This window comes from Chiloscyllium plagiosum, chromosome 36 (genome assembly GCF_004010195.1).
Source record: "Chiloscyllium plagiosum isolate BGI_BamShark_2017 chromosome 36, ASM401019v2, whole genome shotgun sequence".
In the NCBI taxonomy this organism is placed as follows: Eukaryota; Metazoa; Chordata; class Chondrichthyes; order Orectolobiformes; family Hemiscylliidae; genus Chiloscyllium; species Chiloscyllium plagiosum.
Genome location: NC_057745.1, coordinates 5,155,893 through 5,168,970, shown reverse-complemented (window position 1 = coordinate 5,168,970; position 13,078 = coordinate 5,155,893). Strand labels below are relative to the sequence as shown.

The 13,078-nt window shown below is 42.9% G+C and overlaps 1 protein-coding gene across 2 annotated transcripts; it reads left to right on the top strand.

Moving 5' to 3' along the window:
- Nucleotides 1–222: 222 nt before the first annotated feature.
- On the top strand, nt 223–11,148 carry LOC122540905 (calmodulin-like protein 4). Of its 2 annotated transcripts, XM_043677187.1 has the most exons (5): nt 223–307; nt 397–427; nt 3,233–3,373; nt 6,780–6,968; nt 9,578–11,148. In XM_043677187.1, the coding sequence occupies exons 1-5, from the start codon at nt 305–307 to the stop codon at nt 9,673–9,675; spliced, it is 462 nt and encodes a 153-aa protein (XP_043533122.1). In that variant the 5' UTR covers nt 223–304; the 3' UTR covers nt 9,676–11,148. The 2 variants fall into 2 exon arrangements, with proteins under 2 accessions (XP_043533122.1, XP_043533123.1); XM_043677188.1 differs by lacking the exon at nt 3,233–3,373 and having other exon boundaries at nt 232–307.
- The last annotated feature ends 1,930 nt before the right edge of the window (nt 11,149–13,078 follow it).

The window sequence follows — 13,078 nt, the reverse complement described above, 5'->3', positions numbered from 1 at the left end:
TGTTCCTGTGTGTGAGTGTATGTTCGTGTGTGTGTGTGTGTGAGAGAGAGAGTGTGTGTTCCTGTGGGTGTGCGCATATCTGTCAGATGGATTAACAGCTGGTAGCTGGAATCTGACCCTGTGGGATGCCTGATCCGGTAACCATAGTGATCAGGATATTTATTGCATCCACTAAGCAGTATTCATTGTGGACTTTAGCCTATAATCAGATAGGTGGAGGGGTAAGGCGAGCAGTACTAGATTGCGACTAGAGAGACAAACACATCATTAAAGAGGAAGGGAAAACAGGGAGGCAGCAAAAGAAATGGTAAAAACAAAACAGGAGAATCCCAGTGCTTTCAAAGTAATTCTTAATGTGGAAACACAAAGCAATAACTTTTCTTGTTCCAATTGCAGGCTAAATTTTTCACTCAAGATGAAATCCATGGTGAGTATGAGTCTATACATAGTATGGTATGGTATGTTTGTTTAGTTATGTCTCACAGGTTATTGGAGTCCCCAGTGCCTAAACTCTGTTTCCCTGTTGTGGTGACAATCCCCTCTCACTAAACACCCCTCCACTCTGCTGCCTTTGTAAACTCGTCTTCACAAGTTCATATTCTATATTGTGAGGAAATGACATGAGGATAAATCTGTGGAGGGGGTCAGGGGGAGGGGTGATCAGTGGGTAGAAGGTCAGTGGGAGAGGGGACAGTGGGAGAGCTCAAGGGCTGGGTCATGGAAAGGGGGTCATTGGGTAAGGGGGTGTCAGTGGATAGGGGGGTCAGTGGGGAGGAGTCAGTGGTAAGGGGGTCAGTGATTGGGGGGGTCAACAGGGAGGGGTCAGTGGGGAGGGATTAGGGGTATCTCATCACCCTCAGCAAAATCGTAGACTCTTAAATAAATAGATTTTTGCTAATTACTTCAATTAACGCCTCCAATATCTGCCATTGGTGCTTACTACATTGTATCTGTGTCTTTGACGCTGTCCAACTCCCCCCCCCTCACTCCCTACCCTCAACTCCCAAAGCAATAGGGGTGGAAGAGAGGGATGATTGTGTTAGGGAGCTGAGATAATGCTGGACTTTCTGAACTTGCTCCAGACTGTGTCCAGAGGATGGGACAGATTCCACCCTCAGTGTCCAGTTCTGCCCACTCTCAGCTTGCTGAGGGAGCTGCTGGGACCTGCTGTGTGTGGAGTGGTCAAAACCAAGAGAGAATGGGCCAAGTGCTGGCAGGTGGGACTGGATTAGGTTAGGATAGCTGGTCAGCATGGACGAGTTGGACAGAAGGATTTGTTTCCGTGCTGTACATCTCTCTGACTTGAAGCTGGAACCGTTCGACAGCTGCTGTCACCTCACCTCAATGTGCTTGTTACACATGGACAATAACCCAGAGTCTCTGGGGAATGTGAGAATCAAATCCCCATGAAGAGAAAAAAGTAGTGTTTCTGCAATAATTTGTACTGAGTTAGAACCACAACAACATTTTGCATTTATGTAGCGCCTGAAACATTGTAAAACGCCCCAAGGGGATTCACAGGTGTAGGATTAGGCTGTAAAAGGAAACATTAGGATTGCAAAACAACAATTTGGTTAGCGGGTAGGTTGTATCTTAAAGGAAGAGAGGCAGGTATCCAGGTTTTGGGATAGGAATCCCAGAGGTTAGGGCCACAAGCAGCTGAAGGCAGGGCCACCACATGGAGTGATTAAAGTCCAGAAATCAAAGCCAGGAGTTCCAGTCTCCAATGACAAGCACAGTCCGTAGGAGGAGCAGAACCCTATAGAGGCTGCAACGATGGCCCAGAATCCCCAAACCTTAAACTGCAGCTAAAGTCCCAGAGCTGTTTAGAACTAAGAACCCGTCAGTCAAAAGGTGAAAGAAACAAACAGAACAGCACACACAATGAAAAGATACATAATACATCGATCGTATTTCATAGAGACACACCCACAGGAATAGAAACTATTAATTCTAGAGATATTTAATCAGGTTGAACGGGGGAACAGTGTTTAGTTCAATCCCTGATCAGGTTCGGCTTTGTTCCTCTTTGCTAACTGTCAGAATAAGTCATTTATTATTTAACTCTTTTCACTTGATGCAGTCAGCCAGCTGCAAGGCTGGATTGTCAAACAGATGGAGGTCAGGGTTAAAGTAAGAATGGTAACTTGCCAACTCAGATAGAGGCCTCTTATTACCTAAATAGACAAGAGGGTTCTATATGAATGCAGGGAGGTGCCCGGTTTGATCCTAGTCTGGATGGAGTTAGCTAGCCTCAGTGAGTCAGGGGAGGTGATGGGATTGCTCAGTGTCTGTTGAGGACATGGGGAATCATAGCCAAGTGAGAGACAACACTTCAGGAGAGGAGAGTGAACTAACTCCACAGAGGCTGGTATTCCGTCACCAAGTCATCCTTTATTTATACACGAACAGTCCTCGGCTATCATACTGCCTCATTCAGAGCCGACTGTCAGAATCTCTGACTCTCCTGTTTGTATCTGTCAGCTGGGGCTCCCTGGTTGGACCAGGTTAACAGCCCCAATCAGGGAACACATATTCTATGACATGCACCTGGCTGACCATGTTACAATCACTACAAGGGGAACAGGTCAGGAGTGAGACTCATTCACGGATGGACCAAGCCTGCTATTATAGTTTCCCTTTACAAACCATTGACTTTAATTTCACCAGTATATACTTTACAAAAGCCACATTACAGTAATTTCTTCTATAATGTGACATTGCATTCCTACGCTATATAAAACATCATGCAATACAAATAACACTTAAAGTGTTGGCAATATAATCGTGTTACAGCCAACACACGTTTTAGATACAGCATTCCCTATTCGCCAATCGCATTACAGGCGATTCGCATTCCAAGAGACGCGTAATAGTTTTTGAAGTACATTTTGTTTCAAAAAGAAAACCAGTAATTTCATGCTGGCTTCACCTGAGATGCAATCATAAATCTAGATGAACATTTCAATCTGCAAATATTTGTTCACTCGCAGCAATTAATGACCTAAATGACCTCAGAATTTACAGCAAACTGAATCTGAAGCTTTAAAAACAGCAGGCCTCATTAAACACAGCTCACCTTAGCAGCCGAGTGACACATCACAATTTGCACAGTGTAATGCTGCACTGTTATTGCAGTAATGAGTGTGATTCTCACACAAACAACATTTCACAGCAATTGAAGCTGACAGTGATAGTGTGTTCTGTGACATGCCCGATCTGTTTTCTTCAGAATTCAAAGAGTGCTTCTCGCTGTATGACAAGAAGCGCAAAGGCAAGATATCCACTGGAGACCTGATCACAGTGATGCGGTGCCTGGGTACCAGCCCAACCCCAGGAGAGGTGGACAGACACCTGCTGCATCATAAAATCGGTAAATGCAATTGTTATCTAAAGTCTGCAGCGCATAAACAGGCCATTCAGCCCACCTCGTCAACGCTGGTATTGATGCTAACTCCTCCAAACCTTCTACACTTAACCCTATCAACATAACATTTTACTCCTTTCTCCCTCATGTGCATCTCTAAATTCCCCTTAAGTGCATTTGTAGAGTTTACCTTGGGCTAGTGAGTTCTCCTGTTCCAAGCACTCTCTGTGGAAAAGCTTCTCCTGAGTTTCCCATCAGATTTATCAGTGATTATCTCATTGTAATGTTGCCCACTTAAGGTCTCCCCCACAAATCATAAGATTGTGATGAAGTAGAAAGCAGCTATTCAGACTATTGAACTATCTTGTCTACCTAGCCCTTACACATTTCACAGGTAACCCCTCAGCCTTCTGGCTTCCAAAGAAAATACCCTTGGCATGTTCAATATTTGGTTATAATTAACTCCTCTCAGCTCTCTGGTCTCTTTGCTAGTAAATCTTTTTTGTATCTGTGCTGTGCCTCTATTTCAGTTTTGCAATTATAGAGACCAGAACTGCGGACAGCACTCCAACTGAGGTCTAACCAAGTTTCTGTATGTGATACAGTGTCTCTGCTTTTCCATTGTATTCCTCTAGAAATAAACCTCAGAGCTTTGTTTGCAATTTTCTCTGCCTTAACACAGAATTGCAGCTTTGTTACAATGAGAAGGAGGCCTCTCAGCCCATTGGACCCATGAGTAAGCATCTCATTTAGTGCCATTCCCCTTCTCCCTGTACATTCTTTCTTTTAAGATAAGCTTCCAGTTCCATTTTGAAAGCCTCAATTGAATGTTCCTCCACCACTCTCTCAGGCTGTGTATTGCACATCCCACTGCATGAAAAGAAATTCTTCATTTCACTCTTGCTTCTTCTACTAATTATGTCAAATCTATGTCTTTTCATTCTTGATCCTTTCACAAGTGGAAATATTTTCTCCCAATTGACTCTGTGTAGACCCCTCATGATTGAAGCCCTTTAATTATATCTCCTCTCAGCCTTCGCTTTTCCACAGAGTTATGTCCCAGCTTCTCCAATCTATCCTCATAACCAAAGTTTCTCATCCCCAGAACTACTCCCATAAAATCTTTCTGCACTCTCTCCAAATCCTTGACATCATTCCTAAAATATAGTGGCCAGAACAGGACAAAAACACCGAATTATTAAAGTACAGAAGCAGCACATTCAACCCATCAGAAAATAGAACTACTATCAACCAACTGTTGAATTTTGTTAAATTTTACTCAATATTCAACACTTGTGAGGGTTTTCATGCAAGAGTATATCTTTGCAGCCGCCACAGTGATCCAATGGGACTGAATTTTATCTAATGTGGCACAGAGTTATGGAGGCTTGAAGACACTTCACCGAGTACCTCATCTGTGCCAAATTAGCTGATTTCAACCAGTGGAGCAAATGAATCCAGACTGGCCTTCACTATGGGAGGTGGTGTATTGGTAATGTCACTGGGCCAGGATAATGCTTTGGGGACATGAGTTCAAATCCCACCTTTGCAGCTGCTGGAGGTTATCTTCAACTAATTATACTGGAGTTAGTGTCTGTAAAGATAACCATGCAACCATTGTTGATTATTCTTTAAATAAAACTCAGGTTCACTGATGGACAGAAACCTCTCCTTACCTCTTCTGATCTATGGGTGACTCCAAACCACAGAAATACAGTTGACTCTTTGTGGCTCTATATTAAATGGCCCAGCAAGCCACTCAGTTCAAGGGAAATTGGGAATGGGCAATAAATGGCCCTGCCAGCAATACCCACTTCTCATGTAAGAACACAAGAAAAACAAAATGGCAAAACATCAGCTTGCATCCCCTGTTCCACTACCACTTGGAAATTGTGAATGGATTAAACAGTGAAGTCTCAATGGTGGAATAGTCCATTGACGAACAGGCAGGATTCCTGGTGTGAAGGGATACTGGGAAAATTGTGAGAAGGATGTCAGTATGGTTCACCAGTTCATTGCCTCACTAGGAATGTTTCCTGGAATGGGCCTACATGGATTTATGGACAAAAGCAGAGATTGTTTTGGTGCCAACTGGCATTTGGCAGGGGTGGAGTTTTTTTTTCCTCTAGAGGGTATCACTGGCTGGGTCAGCATTAATTGCCCATCCCTAATTTGCCCAGAGGGTAGTTAAGAGTCAACCATATTGATGTAGGTCTGGAGTCACATGTGGCCAGACCAGGTAAGGCTGGCAGATTTCTCTCCCTAAAGGACATTAGTGACCCAGATAATTTTTCCTGACAATCAACAACAGATTTGTGGTTATCATTAGACTCTTAGTTCCAGATATTTATTGAATTCAAATTCCACCATCTGCTGTAGTGGGATTTGAACCTGGCTCCGCAGGATATTACCTGGATCTCTGGATTAATAGTTCAGCAATAATACCATTAGGCCATCGCTTACCCTAATCAATTCTCCCCTAATTTATTTCCCTAGTCGGCAGGACACTGCTGCTCGTCATGTCCATGAAGCAAGTTTAACTGGAATTGGATTCCTTGGCTTTATACCATGAGATGTAAAACACTAACACAAGAAATTTAGTTGAAAGCTGTTTTCCCGGAGCGTCGGAGGCTGAGGGGTGACCGTATAGAGGTTTATAAAATCATGAGAGGCATGAATAGGAAAAATAGATAAGGTCATTTCCCTGGGGTGGGGGAGTCCTGAACAAAGGACATAGGTTTAAGGTGAGAGGGGAAAGGGACCTAAGGGGCAACTTTTTCACACAGAGGGTGGTGCGTGTATGGAATGAGCTGCCAGAGGAATTGGTGGAGGCTGGTACAGTTACACCATTTAAAAGGCATCTGGATGGGTATATGAATAGGAAGGGTTTGGAGAGTTATGGGCCAAGTGCTGGCAAATGGGACTAGATTAAGTTAGGATATCTGGTCAGCATGGACGTGTTGGACCAAAGGGTCTGTTTCTGTGCTGTACATCTCTATGACTCTATGACTCGAAGAAAGATCATTGATCTGAAATGTTAACTCCGTTTTCCACACTCCACAGATACTGCCAGACCTGTTGAGTTTCTCCAGCTTTCGTTTGTTCGTACCCACACAAGCAGGTTGGTTACACTCAACCATGATGAAGCCACTAGCTAGACCCCAGTTGGATGATTGTGTTCAGTTTGTGGCACCAGACTGTAGGAATGTTGTCCGGAACATGTTTGGATTTCACTGACACACGCTCAGGAAGAAGGGGGGTGTCAAGCAGCATGACTGGCTCGTGCAGGAAGACAGAGATGAGGGTGGTGGTGGTGGGGAAGGGGAGCTCGGAGGGGTTGGTGGGTGTTGGGGGCTTCAGTGACAGAGCCGGGGGAAATGAAACTGTCGAACTTTAATCTTTTTTTAACCAGAGAGAAATGGTGAACTGGATTTCTCGACGTTCCTTGCCATCATCCACCAGCAGAAGCAGCAGGAGAATCCACAAAAGGAGATTCTGGAAGCTATGTTGATGACAGACAAGCAAAAGCGAGGCTTCATTACAGCCACTGAGCTGAGGACCAAACTGACCCAACTTGGCGAGAAACTGACAAACCAGGAAGGTGAGAACCCAGAGTATAAACTCTCTTTTTAAAATCTTCCTACCAACATTTATATGGTACCTTTCAAAACACTTGTGATGTATGGATTTTGAACTAGTGGCATGTCAGTTATGGTCGATGAGTGTGTCAAGGTATTTAGTTATTAACTTGTAAGTCTTTCCAAATTCATTTTTAAAACAAGTGTCAGAGAAATAGCTTTTAATATGAATTTGTTTACATGGGTGGGTTTTTACAAGTGAACCAAGTGAAGTATAGAGCATTAGGCTTTGATAAGAAGGATTTGGAATGGGTTTTTTTTTTGGTTTAAGTGAAACACCCAAAGCTTGAAGAAATCTTTTGGTCAAAAGTTCTTGTTGAAGCTGGATGTGTAGAACAGTTTTGTCTGAGAAAAGAAGAGGTTATAACTGCTAAGAAGTAGATTACTTCAATGTAAGGATTTAACTGAAGGTTCCAAACTAGAAATGTTTAGTTAAAAGCCTGAAGGAGTATTTGAAGCTGAGAAATTCTAGTTCAGGTTAATAATGACTCAAAGTAAAGGTTTTCAGATTTTCCAGAGGGGGATTGACACAGCACTTATGTTAAACCCAATGGAGGTGATATAGAAGAGAATTTTCCCTGGTCTGAGTACAGTAACTGAGTTTCCTCATTTCCCCTTCCCCCACCTCACCCTAGTTCCAAACTTCCAGCTCAGCACTGTCCGCATGACTTGTCCGGACTTGTCCTACCTGCCTATCTCCTTTTTCACCTATCCACTCCACCCTCTCTTCCCTGACCTATCACCTTCATCCCCTTCCCCACCTACCTATTGTACTCTATGCTACTCTCTCCCCACCCCCACCCTCCTCTAGCTTATCTCTCCATGCTTCAGGCTCTCTGCCTTTATTCCTGATGAAGGGCTTTTGCCCGAAACGTCGATTTTGAAACTCCCTGGATGCTGCCTGAACTGCTGTGCTCTTCCAGCACCACTAATCCAGAATCTGGTTTCCAGCATCTGCAGTCATTGTTTTTACCTCGTGGTCCTCCCCCTCCTGATGCTGCCTGCCTTGCTGTGTCCCTCTCCCTCCTAATGCTGCCTGCCTTGCTGCCCCGACCTATCACCTTCATCCCCTCCTCCACTCACCTATTGTATTCTATGCTACTTTCACCCCACCCCCACCCTCTTCTAGCTTATCTCTTCACGCTTCAGGCTCACTGCCTTTATTCCTGATGAAGGGCTTTTTCCCGAAACGTTGATTTCGCTGCTCTTTGGATGCTGCCTGAACTGCTGTGCTCTTCCAGCACCACTAATCCAGAATCTGGTTTCCAGCATCTGCAGTCATTGTTTTTACCTGAGTACAGTAACTAGCTGCTATTGAGACTAATGGTATTTTGTGCTTCAAACTCTTTAATCTTGTGATTTAAATATAAATGTTTTGTTTATTCCATTTTAGCTTCACTTCCTTAACGTAAAAAGCTTCTGTTTTATGTTAAAACCAAAGCTGCAATGTTGTATGCCTGTATTTCAGTAAAAGACTACCTTGTTCAAACCAAAAAGCAAAATATGACCTATCAAGCCAGATTTCAGTCTGGCTCCTGACTTGTCTAGCTGGATCATACACACTTTACTGCCAATGAACCACTTACTGAATTGTACACATTATTGTTTGAAATGCAGCAAATAATTTGTGCATAGTAAGATCCCACAAACAAGCAATTAAATAAAGACCAGAAATCTGCTTCAGTGATGGAGTTAAGGGATAGTTATTGACCAGCTCCCTGCAGAGAGGTCCCCTGGTCTTCTTTGCTTATGCTGTGGGATCTTTACACATTCACCAATTGGGGAGGTGTAGCCTCAATTCATTTACCCTCGCCAACAGATGGCACCTCCGACAGTGCAGCATCCCTCTGGCCTGTGACTAGAGTATGCCTGGATTCTGTGTCCGAATCTAAAAGCTTCAACCTCCTGTCCCAATGATGGTTGTGCTCCCACCATGCCGAGGCTAACTCTGTCTGTTGTCCTCATGTCTCCTGTTGCTGGTCTCATAAAAGCTAGGAGCCTGCAGTCCCTATCCCTTCTTCTACCCTCTGGAAACGGGAGGATTATGGATGAGAAATCAGAGAAGCATCAGTCCAGACCAGACTGCTTTCAGGTTCACTGGATTATTTCTTGGGATGAGAGGATTTTCTTAAAGGAGAAGCTGAGTAACATCAGACCCAGAACGAAAAATTATCTCACTGAAACAGTAAACTGCTGAGGTGCTGTTTCCCTTGGCTGGGGAATTGAAAACAAGGGACACAGACCCAGGATGAAAGGTTGGGGGGCGAAGGTGAGGGTATTTTGGGGAAATGGTGGTAAACAGAGAGTAAATGTGGAGCTCAGACACAAGCTCTGAATGGTAGAACTAGCTGGAGGGCTGAATGGCCTTCTCCTCTTTCTATTTCTTATATTCTTCTATTTCTACAAGAGTCAGTACCTTTCGGGAAAGAGAAGGAATTAGGGGAAGGTGTTGGGTAGCGGGGTCTTTTGATGAGTGGACTCAGTTACAGCTATTCTCCACACACCAATAGAAATGGAGATTAAAATAAGAAAATATAAACGGTTAACTAAACTGTGTACATCGATTTTACAGTTGATGACCTCCTGCAAGAAGCAAATATCCCCCCGAACGGCATTGTAAAATACGAGGACTTCATCCGGAGCATCACCCTCCCACTCGCAGATTACTGAACTTCTATCAAATGATACACCAAGGAATTGGAATACCTCAACGCACCCTCTCCAGGTTAAACCACCCAAATTATCTACTGATTGACTCCAATGCTACCCAAGGGACGATCAGTTGTTACCCCAAGCACCAAGATAAATACCGTTGAAAGAGTTCATTTGGTCTCCCTTCAATGTGCAAATCTTTCTTCTGCATCACAGTATCCACCTATCTCTTAAACAACTCAAAGGCTCCTCCTCTCTACTACTCTGCTCAGATTACATTCCTAAGTGTTGGGCACACAATGTGTGAAGCTGAATTTATTTTGTCTTCATTCATTGGATTGTAGGCACCACAGCATTTAATACCCACCCTAACTGCCCTTGCGAAGGTGCTAGTGACTAACCTTCTTGACAACTGGGTGGCTATTAGGATATTTCAGAGGGTACATAAGTATCACCGGCTTTGCTGTGGGTCTGCCGCTATATATGACTCTAGGAGGTGCAAGCTTATCACAATTAACTTCCTGATAGCAACCCTAGCTTAGTCTTTCTTGTTGCTATGTGTACAAGCCTTGCCCTCCTGTCATGGTTAAATCTGAAGTGGCCTTCTCAGTCCTCAGTTTTCTGATACTACTTAATTAATATCTTTGATGGTCTGACAGACTAATGCCTCTCAGTCACCTCTCATCAAGACAGGGATGCTTGACCTTTGTAGCTACAATGAAAATCTGTAATTATGTAGCACTTTTAACTTAGTAACATTTCCCAAGATACTTCATAGAAAAATTATCACCCAAATGTGATAGCGAGCTACCGAAGGTGACGTTAGGACAGGTGAGAGGTAGGTTTTAGGGTGTTTCTTAAAGGGAAGAGAGAAATAAAGAAGGAGAGAGGATTAGGAAGAATGCCTAATACCTTGGCAGCTAAGGACACAACTGCTTCTGAAAGCTCAGGAACAGACCATTCAGACCAACTAGTCCACTTTGATCCAACTTTAGCCAAACTGATCCATGACTTCCTCCCACTCTACTTCATGTCATTGTTATAGAGGCCTTGTTTGTATTTACTGTCCCCACACTGACCAGACTGATGGGTGTCAGCATTCCCAAAGAAATCACTGAGTCTATCAACTCAAAGCAACGACAGGGATCTTCTTGATTAGAGCTTCTGCAAATTCCCAGGACTTGGGGCTTCACGATGAGCTGCTGGGATTGCTCTACAGGAGGAGACAGACTCGTTGTGGAAAGGGATATTGGAAGTCGCAATCTAAAGGGACACAGTAAGTGTGGGGGTCCCATAGATAATCACACACAGAATGTCCCCTCAACTTTGAGTTATGGATTGCTCCAGTGCCTGAGAATTTTCATTGATTCTCTGTACAAGCCTCATGACTTTAGTTATGTTCAAAACATTGTACATAAATTTATACATTTTGTGTGTCACTGTAATTTGAGATAGGTTGAAACATATAAAAATAAAGGTGATTTATCTGAAGTGTGTGCGTCATTTCGATCAAGGCTCCCCTGAATCCCCAGGACCTGCTTGTGAAAGGTTTCACTCCCTGCACCTGCCAAAGGGATAGGTAGTGAGAGACTGTTCAATAATCTGCTTTGAGATATGTTCACATTATTTAGGTACGGTTCCCCGACATCTTTGCTATTATTCATGGAACTGCAAGTCAACAATTTCAGGAGAAAATTGGGACAAAAATTTCACAATGTAGTATTTACAGCATAGAAAAAAGCCACTCGACTCATTTGGCCCTTTCAGGCACTTAGAGACACATAGTGATGATCTGTCTAAGTACAGGTCCCCATTTAATTTCTCCACGCCTCGAGTCTGTACTTCAGTTATTCATAAGAACCTATTCATTTCAATTTCATTGATCAATCTAACCAGGGAAAAGTTTACATGAGTTGGTTGCCCATTGCCTTCCAACTGTGTAGTTAAAGGAAAATCAACTTTTCTTCTGAAAGGACCTGCATCCTGTAAGCAGTCATTATTTCTCAAGGAGGTCATCACCACCAAAACTTTATTAGTTCTGTCATTGGCTATGATCACTAAGCCAGAGGATGGGACCCTTATCTATGCTGAGGCAAATCAAAAACAACTTGCTTCACTAAAGTCACTGATTTCTCAAATCTTTGAGAGAGAGGTCACTTGAAACCTGTTTGTGGGTGCAATAAAGTTATTGGATCAGACTTCGGATCATCTGGGAGATAACATCTGCTGAGCAACAACCTTTGCTCTCTCTGTCTTTCTCTTCTCTGAAAAACCTCTTATCAAAATTCCTGAGTTGAAAACCTACTGGAAAATCCGATCACTACAAGTAGAGGATTCTTTGAGGAGAATTTCGAATCTTTGACCACAGTCCCCAGAAAAGAAACTTCAGCCATCCATGACTGATCAAGGAAAGTGATCCAGTGCTAATAGTTTGTGTGCAAAGAGACTTCAGCTACTGATCAACATTTGGACAATCTGTAATTAACTCTATTTCATGAATTTAACTGTTACTTGGCCAAGGAATATTTAAGTTAACATTCTATATTTGTTTATGTGTGTGCTTTCTCAAGAAGGGTGCTTGTATATATTTACAGAATTTTAATCTCTTGTTGATAATCTTTACATCTTCACTAAATCATAAAATGTGTGTGTGCTTTCTCAAGAAGGGTGCTTGTATATATTTACAGAATTTTAACCTCTTGTTGATAATCTTTACATCTTCACTAAATCATAAAATGATTACAGTGCAGCAGAGGCGAATCAGCTCATCATCTCTGCACCAGCATTTTCACTTCTAGCCAAACTCCTCCCTTTTCCACATAACCCTGCTCTCTGCTTGAGTAAGTTCTGTTTGCAACAAATTGGTTCTTTATTTGGTATTTAATGAACGTGTCTGACGTGTTTCCAAAACAGAGCGCTATCTTGTTTGTTGTACAATTTAATTTCAAATTTTGTGGTGACCAGAGAGGAACTGGGATAGGGAAGGGATCGATTCATCACGAATGTACTGGATTTGAACAACATTAATCCCATTTTCTCTGAACTAGATTAATATTATTCATTTCATCCCATCCCTGTGTTAGCAAATTCCACATTCTCTGGGTAAAAAGGTTTCTTCTGAATCCCTTTGATGTGTCCCATTCTAATGCTGTGACTGCCATGACACACAGGTATCATTAGAGTCCCTGATTATAAATTCCCCAGCCCCTTTCACCAGGAAAAAAGGTAACCAAAGGTTAAGATTGATGTGTGGTGTTGAGTCACAGATCAGTGATTGAATGCTTCGGTGTACCATGGTACAGCGGGTCTCAGTTCCTGAGGCACCAGAAGAATTGCCTCAATACTAGATTCACATCATCAAACTGATTGAAAACTCAAACCTGCGTCCAAGCATTAATCAGATTCTCAAACCTTGGCTTGA